The sequence below is a fragment of the Piliocolobus tephrosceles genome, chromosome 13 (genome assembly GCF_002776525.5).
Source record: "Piliocolobus tephrosceles isolate RC106 chromosome 13, ASM277652v3, whole genome shotgun sequence".
NCBI classification, from domain to species: domain Eukaryota; kingdom Metazoa; phylum Chordata; class Mammalia; order Primates; family Cercopithecidae; genus Piliocolobus; species Piliocolobus tephrosceles.
The window spans coordinates 65,711,883-65,724,707 of record NC_045446.1 but is presented as its reverse complement, the minus strand read 5'-3'; the positions used below and the strand labels follow the sequence as shown (position 1 = coordinate 65,724,707).

General features: G+C 55.2%; 1 protein-coding gene across 2 annotated transcripts; it reads right to left on the bottom strand.

Moving 5' to 3' along the window:
* Window positions 1-1,247: 1,247 nt before the first annotated feature.
* On the bottom strand, window positions 1,248-11,949 carry SERPINH1 (serpin family H member 1). 2 transcript variants are annotated; one of them, XM_023209372.3, is made up of 6 exons: window positions 11,749-11,949; window positions 10,293-10,336; window positions 7,092-7,747; window positions 5,233-5,331; window positions 4,889-5,121; window positions 1,248-2,254 (listed from the first exon to the last, which is right to left on the bottom strand). In XM_023209372.3, exons 3-6 carry the CDS (start codon window positions 7,711-7,713, stop codon window positions 1,952-1,954), a joined length of 1,257 nt encoding a protein of 418 aa, XP_023065140.1. In that variant the 5' UTR covers window positions 7,714-7,747; window positions 10,293-10,336; window positions 11,749-11,949; the 3' UTR covers window positions 1,248-1,951. The 2 variants fall into 2 exon arrangements, with proteins under 2 accessions (XP_023065140.1, XP_023065139.1); XM_023209371.2 differs by lacking the exon at window positions 10,293-10,336 and having other exon boundaries at window positions 11,749-11,837.
* Window positions 11,950-12,825: the final 876 nt, after the last annotated feature.

Here is a 12,825-nt window from a genome sequence, read left to right as displayed (position 1 = left end):
GGCCTCTCTGAGCAGATGTTTACGCTGAATCCTGGATGACAAAAACCAACCCTGTAAACATCTACAAAAACCGCCTGCCAGGCAGCAAGGACAGCCAGTGCAAAGGCCCTGAGGCAGGGGGACAAGCGTGGCACACAGAACAGAATGATCCAGGTGCCTGGAACACAGTGAGCCCTGAGCACCCTGGTCACTGTCCAAGTCTCCACCTCTAGACAAAGCCCCTTGAACATAGAGATTTGAATGATTGAGCTGAAGCACAGGACGGCCCTGGGACTCTGAGCAGTCTTGCTGAAACTCTGTTGTGGCAATGACGGGAGTGAATCAGCTAGCCCTTCTGCAGATCCACGTACATCTTGGTGGCTACTGCTGGATTGCTCAGCCAGGAAAGGGATCCCTTCCTGAATCAACAATCCCTAGGTCACAATTTTGGCAGAGGAAAGCTGGAGGTGCCCAGAGAGAAAAATGACCTATCCAAGGTTAAATGGCCAGCAGGCAGCAGAGATGGGGCTCCAGCCCAATATCCTCTGCTCCTCTGCCTCCCTGGCCACTGGCTCCATCCCGTGCATCCCTCTCTCTCCCTGAGTTATGGTGTCAGGAGCCCTAAGGACCATGAGGCATCCAACTGGAGGACTGTGTCAAAAGGGACTGTGTTGGGTACCTCCTCCTCGCCTGCTACAAACCCAACACTTCGGGCCACCTAAGGGCAAGGATCCCCACAAGCTCCTTCCAAAGCCCAGCCTAAAGCCAGGCAACTTACTAAATGTGTGCCTGCGTTTGTACCTATGGCCCTGGATGCAGCATGAGGTCAGTTTGCAATGTAAGGCTAGGGGAGCTAGGCATAGTGGCTCATGCCCATAGTCCTCCCTGCAGTCCACTACTCGGGAGGTTGAGGAAGGAGGTTCGCTCGAGCCCAGGAGTTTGAGTCCAGCCTGGGCAACACAGTAAGACCCACTTCTTAAAAAAGGGTAAAGAAAGAAAGGCGAAGAGGTTGAAGACTGGCTCCAGGTCCAGTGCTCTCATTCAGGCCCTGCAGCTGCAACTTCTCCAGGGCTGCCAGAGCCAGAACCATTTCCCGGGTCAGCATGGAGTGCACCTGCCACTTGGCACGGTCTGCACAGTGATCTGCCAGCATTCCAGGGCCTGATATAAGCCATCAGTAGCAAGTCTGCCTTAACAGGAGACCCTGTCCCCTGGGAAGAATGGTGTAAGAATCTCCGGATCCAATCTTCTTCCACGCTCCAACAGAATTTCATTGGAAAAGTTTTATTGAAAAAAAAATTGTACAAATAAGTTCTTGGATTGATAGCAACAAAGGCTCATGTTTCCCCTTCCCTCCGCATCTTTGAAGAACTAAAAAAGGAAGAAACAAAAACAAAACGTTCATCCCCACAACGCCAGACACGATGCTTCTTGACCAGAGTCTGCCCAGAAGCCCCTCCTGAGAGCTCTTTCTCGATCTGCCTCACTGCGGCCAGGTCATTCTGGGGGTGCCTGGTCCCAGGGGCTGCAGCACCTAGTTTTATAGTTGGGAGAGGTTGGGATAGAGCTAGGGAGGCGGCTGAGGTGTTTTGGCGTCAGGAGAAGAGGGCTGGCTGACCCCGCTAGCTCAATTTGGTCTCACAGGTGAAAAGGTACCTGGCTATAAATATGAACACTGATTGAGGCAGGCTTGATCTGGGACTTTGAGGGCAGGCAGGATGACTGTGGCCCAGGTCCCACAGGATGTGGAGTTTCCAAGCTCAGCATCATGGTATCTGGGGCCCATGTCCAAGTGGAGTGAATTCTAGCTGGGAAGGTCCGCTCAGGCACACGGGAACCCTGGTCTGTTCTTCCACCCCCACCCCATGGAGTATCCAAGGCTGGTACCTCACCTCCCCCCAAACCCCAATAGCACCCATGTGTCTCAGGAGCCTTTGGCTGCCTCCTGCCATCCTGTGTGCACCCTGAGGCCCTATAACTCGTCTCGCATCTTGTCACCCTTAGGCCGGACCAGGCGCCCAATGAACAGCAGGGAGCCGCTCTGGGTGTCCCGCACCAGGAAGATGAAGGGGTGGTCGGCGTAGAACAGCTTGGGACTGCGCAGCTCCTCGCGCCCATAGATGTCCTGGTCAAAGGGGTTGCCATCTGTGTCCAACTCAAAGGCGGTGGCATGGAATACGCTGGCCAGGTACAGGTCCTTCTTGCCTGACATGCGTGACAAGTCGGCCTTGTTCTTGTCAATGGCCTCCGTCAGGCCCAGCCCAGCCAGGTGTTTCTGTGGGAACAAGGAGGTGTGCCAGGTGAGGCCATGGCATGCCAGGCTCCTCCGCCCTCAAACCCTCCACCCCATACTACCCTGACTGCTCCTCAGAGAGGAGAGAACTGCTCCCTGGCCACCTTCTGTATGCCAGGCATGGCACTGGGCACTTCAAACCACAGCTTTCTCAATTCTCACTGCAACCCTACAAGGGCTTCTAATCCCCACTTCACAGATGAGGAAGCTGAGACTCAGAAAACAAGTGAGAAACTATCCCAGCACTGCCGAGCCGCAGTTCAGGGACAGGCAGCATGGGCACCACCCAGGAGCTTATCTGAAATGCTCATGTCCTGACTCCAGCCCAGACCCCTGAATCAGAATCTCTGGGATTGGGCATGGATTCCTTTTCACAAACTCCCCAAGTGCTTTCTTAGCATACTCAAGTTTGAGAAAGACTGATCTAAGGACAACTATGTCCACATCACTCTGGGGCTTAAAACCTGTCCAGAGTGATAGGATGCCTGGAATTTGCTTTGGAATAATCGGATGCAGGGGGGAATTGGTGGGTAGAGATGGCTCACTATTGGCCCTGAGCTGATAATGCTTGAAGCTGGGTGATAGACACTTGAGGGTTCATTACACTAATCTACTTTTAATTTATTTTTCCAATGTTCCATAGTAAAAAGTTAAAACACATACACAAACACACACACGCATCTTTCCACCGCCCTGCACAGCTCTTGGAAGCCAACCATAAGCTCTTTAACATATGACCTGTGCCTCTGTGGCAGCCTCCAGCCACATCCCTTGGCACGCCCCACCCCACTCTCCAGACAGCCTCACTGGACAGCTTATACCCTGGATGGCCATCCTGTCTCCCATTAGGGACCTTTAGAAACCACTTCTTTCAGGAAGCCTTCCCGAGCCCACAAGACGAGTGGTGCCTCCCTGGACCTTCCTGTTACCAGTCTGGTGCTGCCTGTCTCTCTCACCTGGCTTGGAGCTCCCTGAGGGCAGGGCCCACGTCCAGGGCTCTCCCTGGCTCTCCATGCAGGAGAGAGGATAGTAAAGGGCTGTGGGCTGAGTAAATGGCAGGGCCCAGGATTCTGCAGGATAACCTCCACCTCCCTGGCAAGGCCACACAGGAATCAGGCGTGAGGTCCTGAGACTCAGGGGGTCCTAAGACAGGCATTCGAGGTAGGCCCAGCTCTTCCCACCCTGACGACCTCGCACACGTCACCCACCTCAAATTTCCCAACTCTACCCCATGAACTGCGGGGTACGGTCTCCCCCTGAGGGTTCCAGGAAGACACCAGAGGAACAAGGGGAGAAGGGCGTGCGACAACAGTCACTGGAGAAGGGGCTAGGGAAGGATCAAGCCCAGGACCAGGAGAGGGACAGTGACCCCTCTCCAGGAACTCCCAGGGTCTACAGCACAAACCAGTACAAGCTCTACTTGTCCCTGGTTTGGAGCCTAAGCCTCATTTCATCTCCAGCTTTCTCTCTCCAAGCTGTCTGGGCAGCAAGTCTGGATCAACTCTGCAGGTTAGAACCATTTTTGGCATCCAAGGAAAAAATGACACAAAAGTTTCCTTTTTTGGGTAAGTCAAAAATCTCTCTCTTGATGACAAAAAGGCCGCTATTATGTTTTTACCTTGAGGTCTAATTGCAACTCCACCACTTACGAGCCTGGGGAACCTTAGGGAGTCATTGCTTCTCTCTGAGCCTCTGCCCACCGCCCAGGGTGGCTGCAAGGGAGAATCTTGAGCATGTGTGTTAAGTTTCTGGCCACCCTAGATGACCCATAGCTACCAGTCTGATTATTGCATGGTAGATAATCCTCCAGCTTAAACAATCTGTAACTGGGGGCACTTCAGACCTCAGAGGCAGTGCTGTGACCGAAGGTTAGCTCTGGTGCAAGATGACCTTAGAGGCAGTGCTGTGACCGAAGGTTAGCTCTGGTGCAAGATGTCTGAATTACTAGCTGCGTGACTTTGCACAGGTTACTTAACTTTTCTGAGTCTCAGTTTCCTCATCTCTAAGATGAAATTTATAGTCCTACCTAATAAAGTTGTTTTGAGGATTAAAAGAGTTTAATACATACAAAGACTGGGTATGGTGGTTCACACCTGTAATTCCAGCACTTTGGGAGACGGAGGCAGGCGAATCACTTGAGGTCAGGAGTTCAAGACCAGCCTGGCCAACATGGTGAAATCCCGTCTCTATTAAAAATACAAAAATTAGCTGGGGGTGGTGGCTCATGCCTGTAATCCCAGCTACTCAGGAGGCTGAGGCAGGAGAACTGCCTGAACCCGGGAGGTGGAGGTTGCAGTGAGCCGAGATGGCACCATTGCATTCCAGCCTGGGCAACAGAGTGAGACTCCATCTCAAAACAAAAACAAAAACGTATAAAGTGCTGAGAAGAACGTCTAGCATACAGGAAGTGTTCTGTTATATTTAGCTGCTGGTATTATCATCATCTTCCCAAGGGCAGGGCCCACACCTCCTGTCCCAGCTTCCCCTATCACAGAGCCCAGCACTGCCTGGACATCCAGGGGGTCTTGGGACAGACCTGCTGAATTGGTGAGTGGGGCGCCAACACCTCCTCCTGACTCCAAGCCCTGCAGGCCCCTGGGCTGGGCCACCCCTCACCTGCAGGTCATGGGTCACCTCCACCACACCCTTGGGCAAGGAGATGGCGACAGCCTTCTTCTGCATCTTCCCCATCCAGATCTTCAGCTGCTCTTTGGTCAGCAGCTTTTCAAGGCGCTCCAGAGGCTCCACGTGATGGGGCATGAGGATGATGAGGCTGGAGAGCTTGTGGGCCAGGGGCATCTCCACGATTTGCAGCTTTTCCTTCTCGTCGTCATAGTAGTTGTAGAGGCCTGGGAGAGGAGCGGAGAGGACACTGGGCACCCTGTGTGCAGGGGTGGGTCAGACCCTAACTACCCTTAGATCTCCACCCACCTTGACACCCTGCTCCTCACAGCACCTACCTGTCCGGTGCATCATCATGACACCCACGGTATAGGACCGAGTCACCATGAAGCCGCGGTTGTCTACCATCTTGTGGTGGAATTTCTCATCCCAGTGTGCTGTAGTTGGGGCAAAACACAGGGTCAGAGACACATGGCCACCCCCAGACACAATCACAGCCCACAGCCACCCCCAACGGCAGACCCTTGATTTGTCCCTGCCACAGGTCTTTGCTCCATTCTTCAGAGCCCAGCTGTAGAGCACGCAGCCCACAGAGTCCATGTTCCCAGCTTTGGGAAGGGGTGTTGGCCCCAGGACATGCCATCTGAGGATACGGTTCCCTACAGTCAGTGCCTGGCTGCTCCCACATGAAACAGAATTTATTCCACCCTCAGTTCAGCCACCTCTATGGCCACCCCCAGCTCTGACACTTGTCAGATATTTTGGAAACATGCTCTGAGGTGGGCTTTCTACCCTACCTGGTACCTGAGGAACAGCTGTGCCCTGGGCAGGGAGTGCCCCCATGACCACCCTTCATTTTTTTTTTTATTTTTCTTTTTGAGATAAGGTCCGTCCTACTCCGTCCCCTAGCTGGAGTGCTGTGGTGCAATCACGACGCACTGCAGTATTGAATTCCCGGGCTCCAGCAATCCTCACACCTCAGCCTCCAGAGTAGCTGGGACTACCAACATGTGCCACCATGCATGGCTAATTTTTTGTAGAGATGGGGTCTTGCCATCTTACCCAGGCTGGTCTTGAATTCCTGGGCTCATGTGATCCACCCACCTTGACCTCCCAAAGTGCTAGGATTATAGGTATGAGCTGCTGTGCTCGGCCCACCCTTCATTTTTCTCTGCAAGTTCTGTCTCCATGACCAGAAAATCACGACAAAAAATGTCTGAGAGTGGCCTGAACCCTGCCCTTGCTCACAGCCAGACCTATGTTCCAATCCAAGCTCAGTCACTGACTCAGGGAGACCTCATCTCTCCTAGCTTGGCCTCATTTGTAAAACAAGGGTTACTTCATTCTCACAGCAAACTGTAAGAATAGTATTGTCTATGGAGGTACTCAAAAATATTTATTAACCCTACATCTAATCTTCAACTGAAGACAGAGGCATCTGGGCCTGAGTCCTGGCTTTGCTTCCTCCTCGCTGAGCCTGTTTCCTCACTGCGAAATGAAGGTAACACTGCCTGTCCCCAAGGTTGCTTTAAGGATTCTGGGTCTTGGTCAGCTGTGGTGGCTCGCACCTGTAATCCCAGCACTTTGGGAGGCCGAGGCGGGCAGATCACTTGAGGCCAGAAGTTTGAGACCAGCCTGGCCAACATGGTGAAACCCTGTCTCTACTAAAAATACAAAAATTAGCTGGGTGTGGAGGTACGCGCCTGTAATCCCAGTTACTCGGGAGGCTGAAGCAGGAGAATTGCTTGAACCTGGGAGGCCAAGGCTGCAGTGAGCTGAGATCGTGCCATGGCACTCCAGCCTGGGTGACAGAGTGAGACTATCTCAAAATAAAAATAATTTTAAAAAAAGGATTCGGGTTCTTTCTCTAGCTCACTACTGAGGCAGAATGGATTATTTAATTTTATTCATTCCAAGATATAAAGGAGGAGCACTCTGACAAAGTTCGGTCAGAATACATTCCACGGAGTCCTTCTGGGGCCTCGGCTCCCTGAACCATTCCTTTACACGTTGCTACCTGTCTCTGAATCTAGTTTCCAGTCTGTACAAAATGCTGAGTGACAGTCCTGCCTCCCTGGGTTGTCACAGCACAAATGAGAGGCAGTGAAGAATGGAGCGCATGGAATGTCGTCCTAACTCTTGTTAGGGGGTCCTGGAAGGAGGAGGAAGAGGACCCCTGAGCGCGCTCCCGACTCACGCTTGAAGAACATGGCGTTGACTAGCAGGGCGCCGTCCGTGCGCTCCACGTCCTTGGTGACCTCAGGCAGCTTGCCGTCTGTGGTCTGCGCGGCCCACTCGTTGATGGACTGCAGCGCGCTGCGCTTGTCGCGGAAGTTGATCTTGGAGTGCTCGCAGTTGTAGTGCTGCTTGCTGCTGCGCACGAAGTCATCAGCGAAGCTCACGGAACTGGGTCCGTATAGGCGGCTGCCCAGCTTCCAAGTCACGTTGCGCGCCGTGGAGTTGCTGAGTGAGCGCAGCAGCTCGCCCAGGCCGGTGTGCACCTCCTCGTCGCGCAGCTGCTCAGCGCTCAGCACTGCCTTGGCCTGCGACGCCGTGGTCGCCTTGCCACCCAGCGACACGAGCCCCAGCGACGAGGCCACCACCACGGGCGACACCAGGATGTTCTCCACTGCCTGGTCCTTGGCCATGGCCTGGTACAGGCTGAAGGCCAGGCCGGCGCTGCGCTCAGCAAGCGTGGCCGCCTTGGGGCTCAACTTCTCTGCGGTTCCAGGAGCTGCTGCAGCTGCAGGTTTCTTCACCTCGGCGGTCAGGGCCACGGTAAGAAGGCAGAAGGCGCTGAGGAGCAGGAGGGAGTGCATGGCTAGGAGGTGGTTTTCGTGCACCACGGTGGGCCTGTGAGGGTTGCATAGACAGGGTGGTCTTGAAGCCCAAGGCCTTCCTCCCCCAACAACCACCCCCAGCTCTCTGGCTACCACAAGTCCCCTGGAGATGGGGGTAAAAGAGCCCACAGTCCAGGAATCCCATACCTGACTCAGGGTTGCCAGCCTGCCTCTCAGAGGCCTCTGTGACCTCCCTACTCAAAGCAGCATTCCCAGCAAGTCACCACCAGACCACCTTATTGATTTCCTGCATTGGCCAGCCAACACTTCCACTTATTTGTGTGTTTATTACATATCTATTTCTGCTAAGTAGGCTGTGGCCTCCAGAAGGACAGAAAACCTAGCCAATCTGGTTGCCACTATATCCCCCGTGCCTAGTACACAGTAGGCCTCAGCTCTTCCTGAATGAAGGTAAAACAGGGTCACTTGGCCAGACCTGGAGTCCTCATCAGTTTTATAGAGTGGTCAGCCCTGATCTCACATAACCCTGGGGGCCCTTTTCCAGTGAGAAAAAGCAGCAGCTGAGCTGAGAATCTACAGGAAGCCCAGATGCCTGGGCAAGGGATGATGGACAGAGCTGGAGGGCTGCCCCGCCCCCATGCCTTTCATTCTGCTCTGGGACGTTAATGAGTCACCGGTTGGGTCACTCATTAAATGGGGAGCCCAGATGCTTCAATCTGCTGCCCCAGGGGTGACCCTGAGAGTGTGTGTGTGTCCTGTGTCCACTCAGCCTCAGTCTCCCTTTTCCAGGCTGAAGGGTCCAGGTCTCCATGCCCAAGGCTTCTGTCTGGGCAGGAACTTGGAATGTCCAACTGCCCACAGTGCTCCTGGTGCAGATGGGAAATCCCCAGGACAAAAGCTCCTGGGGGACCGACTCCTTTGAAGACTCGGTGGGGGTGGGAAGGAGGCTTCCTGACATAGCACAAGGACACGATACTAGGGAAAAGGGTGAGTCACACAAAGCTCGATAGAGCAGTGACCCCCTCCCCCATCACCAGCAGCTGGCCAGAGGTGCACTCAGCCTCCAAGGAAGCTGGAGCCATGTCAGATTCCATTCTGCCCTCCCATCTGACAGCCTCTGCCACACAGGCCCTTTGCTCCAAGGCTTCAGGGTTGCCCTCAGGCCTCCTCCCCAAGCCCCAGCAGTAGCAGTGGCCCCCAAGACAAGCCCCAGTCCCCTCTCTGGGGCCTCCAGTTGGGACAGTCTCTGTTCCTGGGATACTTTCACACTCCCTCTCTCCCTTCAGGCCATTATCCTCCTCTACGTCATGCAACAGCACAGGAGAGATGACAGGGCAAAGGGAAGGATAGAAGGAACCCTGATGGAGGCTGCAATACCACTGCTCTGGTAGATCCCAACTTGTGGTCATCCTTGAAGAAGACCGAAATTTGAGATCCTGGTGGAAGACCCTCAGGACTCTGGCTGCCTGGGGACCACTGTATTTCTGGGAAGACTCTACCGCTGCCATCCCAAAAACCTGGACAGGTTCCCCGTCTCCGGGGACTGCCACCCTCCTTGAAGCCTTGAAGGTGCAGTATAAAAGAAGCAAAGGGTCCAAGGGGAGGGAGGTGGGGAGAAGAGGGAAGGCCCAGAGATCTACACATGTCTGGCAGGAGCGGGGATATCTGAGTCTTACCCTAAAATGAAGGGGGGATCTTGGGGCCTAGAATAAACCCCAAGACACCTTCCTCCCAGCCCTGGCTCCTTCCCTGCCAGAACTGGAGCCTCAAAGGCAGAACAACCATATAATTTATTGCACAAACAAGGAAACTTATAAAAGTAAAATGGGCACTACTAATTATTACACCAGGATAATAGGCATATGGCCACCCTACTCAAACGCCACCTCTGATCCAGACCAGTGATGCTGGAGCTCAGACCGCAACAGAGGCCACCAGCCTCCCTTCCCAGAGGAGGTAGCTGAAGAGCCCACTCCCAGCCATGCAACGTGGCAGGTACCATCTTGACAGCCCCCACCCCCACCAGCCAGAACCTCAAAGGACTGGGAGGGGCTTCTCAAGCAAGCTCCAAATAACTGGTTTGGGATTCCTCAGGCAGCTCGCTAGGCCCGCAGCAGCTTAGCGCCTGCTCCTGGTGGTGACGTGGCAGGCAGGAAGCCGAACTGTCTCCACCGGCCGGCAGAGGGGGGCTTCCAGCCTGGGAAGCAGGTCTGATTCAGGCCCCTGGGGGTGCCACGTATTTGCCAGGGGACTCCAGGAGCCTTCTTGGCCTTAACTCCCTTCCCATCTGCACATGGATCTCTGAAGGGAGATGCGCTACTGGGGAGAAGGGCAGCCCCATTAAACCCAGCAGCAGAAACGGGGAAAGGCAAGTTACTGCAAGCAGGCCAGCCTCCCACAGCCCAGCCCATCTCGCCACAGAGAAATGCCGGCCCTCAGGCCAAGGTTAGCTGAGTTACAGTCCCACAAAGAAAATACAAGATCACCTAGCCAGGACTGTGGCCACAGCTAGTCGGACTGAGCAGGGTCTGGAAGGGAAAGGGAGGAGATGATGGGGGCCACCAGAGGGTCCCAAACACTTGAGAGGTCTAAAGTACCTGGAAACTGCCTCAGAGGGAGGTCAATGCCTGCCTTTTTCATTCTGAAAGAAAACAGAAGAGTAAAGAGGACGGGAGAGGGCAGAGGACAGATGGTGAGGAGGCCCCTGGCACAGAGGGCACAACCAGTTCCCAATCTACAGGGCCCTTGGAGGTCGACCACCTCACTGTACAATGGGAGAAACGAGGCCAGGGCAGGGGGCCACCCCAGGTCCCTCGGGATAAACAGAGGTCCGCCTTCCTAGCACAGGGGTTCCTCCTCACAGAAGCACAAATCGCCTCCTGAGGGCTGCATGCGGTGTCCTGTTACACAGCCAGTACAAAAAATCTCTGCAGGGAGTCCCGGTGACAGAGGAGACAAAGGAGAGGATGGGAAGGGGGGATGGGTACAGGAACCATCTGAAGACAGCAGGGTGTGGCCCCGGCCGGAATTCCGGAGAACCAAAGCCCCCCTCATTTTCCCCAGGCCTCCATCTGGGCCCTACAGCCCAGAGGGACCAGCCGGAAAAAAAGGAAGAGGAGGGGCTGAGACTCTGGGCCAGTGTGGAAGTGCATCCATTGTCCCTCCTGCTCTCCAGCCACCTCAGGAATGTTTCTAAGCTGGGGGGCAGGGAACCCCAGCCTCTGGAAGTTAGACTCTGCAGTTTAAACCCTGCAGTTACTCCAAGAACCCGGTGGCAGTGGACAGAAGGAGAGACTCAAATCCTTCTAGTCAGCCCCTTCATCCCCAAACCAGAGCAGACCCTGCTGACCCCTACTCCCTTTTTCGGAGGGTAGGGAGCCTCGCTGGCCAAGTGTTTCCCTTGACTGCCATCATCCAGGCTGCAAGCTGCTGATGAGAAATTGAGCCACTATCGCCCACTTCTATCAGAGCACATGGGCCCCAGGAGTCAAGACTATTTCACCTCCTTTCCCACCACCCTACTACCTTCAGGAGGCTCAGGTTCCCTCAGCAAGCCTGTGAGGAGGCTGGGCCACCAATCACTGCTGCCCCTGAGTCTCAACCATAGAACGGAAGTGACCTGGAACTGCGAGGCCGGCCTGTCCTCCCTACCCCTGCGGGAAGAGGCACCGGACCCCATCTCCTTCGTCCTCTGTTTCTTTCCACACAGGCTCTGCTCTCCGCCTCCAGGTCCCTTTACACAGCACCTAGTCTCATCTCTGCCACCACCACCTTCTAGGGGTCCCTGCACTTTTTCCCAGTCCTCCGAGTGCACGGACTCCCACCCCGGCTCCTATCTCCGCCCTAGCCCTCAGCTGGCTCCATCACTGGCTAGCCCTGGGCTCTCGATTCCAAACCCTCCAGCGGCCCACAAAGTGCCGGGGTCTCCAGTTTGCAGGCTCTGGCTTGGCCCCCAACGCTTCGCAGGGTCCCCTCGCCCTTCTCACTCACTCGCGCACCCCCAGATTGCTCGGCGCGCCCCCGGGCCGCACGCAGGCGTCTCTCGCGCCTCACCTGGGTCGGGCTGGGCTGGCGCCGGGACCTGACTCTCGCTCTCGAGCCACGACACGATTCTGCTCTTCGCCCGTTCCCCCGCTCCTGGGATCTATATATGGCAGTCCCCACCCCCTCCTGCCCGTCCCGAGAAACTTCTGGAAAGTTGGAAACGCTTCCGGACGGCGCCCCAGCTCCGCCAAAAAAAGCCAAAGACCTCCCTCAAACCTCCCCAGCCCCCGGCCCCTCCCTCTGCCGGCGCCTCCCGGTTCCTGGGTCCTACTGCCCCCCTCGGCGGCCCGGGTTGCCGGGCGCCGGGAGTCCCCACGGGGACCAGCGTGTCTTTCAGAGTGCCAGATTCCTCCCACCCCCAGGCTCTCTGCACAAGCTAGCCCACTCCTAATTGCACATTCCTTCAGGCACCCTTTTCCCCTCAGGGGCTCTGCTCCAAGCAGAGCCATCTCCCATTCTGCCCGCTCTCCCCCATTTTCAAGCTGAAACATAATTGAGTCCTATGCACCCCTCTCCCTCTCAGGGGAGACGGTCAGGCTTCTGAAGGCAGTGCCCTTCTCCATGTTTGTTCATTCAAAAAACCTCAACCTCAGCGACGGCCAGAGGGAGAGGGAGCCAACCGGACCCAGTACCTGCCTGGCACCCGGAAAGTTCAAGTCTTGGAGTAATAGAAGCAGAGATGCCTGGGGAACTTCAGGTGGTCTGGCTGGGCTTGGAGGAGTGCAGAGGAAGGAAAACCTGAGCAAGGTGCTGTGTGACCCTAAGCAGGTTACTTTCCCTTTCTGGGCCTCTGTTCCCTTGGCTGTGAAATGTGGTGCTAAGGCATCCCTTGCTTTTTTCCCCCTCTCTCTCCCTTTCTCAATCCTTGTCACCCCAGGCCCTCTCCCTATTGCATCCCCTCCCTGTTTGGGTCCCCTCCCACAGGCCTCAGGTCTCACTGTCAATTCCTACCCCACCCTCGAAAACTGATAACTCCTTGACCTCGGAGTTAAGCTAGGGTATTCATTACTATTCTAGGTGCTGAGGACACAGCTGAGAGCTGAACAAAGTCCTTGCCCTGTGCAATGTCCATCTGAGGGGTATGCG

Coding starts and splice junctions, on each gene's coding strand:
- SERPINH1 (XM_023209372.3), bottom strand. CDS start 7,713: ATGCACTCCCTCCTGCTCCTCAGCGCCTTCTGCCTTCTTACCGTGGCC. Junction 5,332..7,091: donor CAACGCCATGTTCTTCAAGC/GTGAGTCGGGAG, acceptor CCCCAACTACAG/CACACTGGGATGAGAAATTC. Junction 2,255..4,888: donor AGGTGACCCATGACCTGCAG/GTGAGGGGTGGC, acceptor TTGTTCCCACAG/AAACACCTGGCTGGGCTGGG.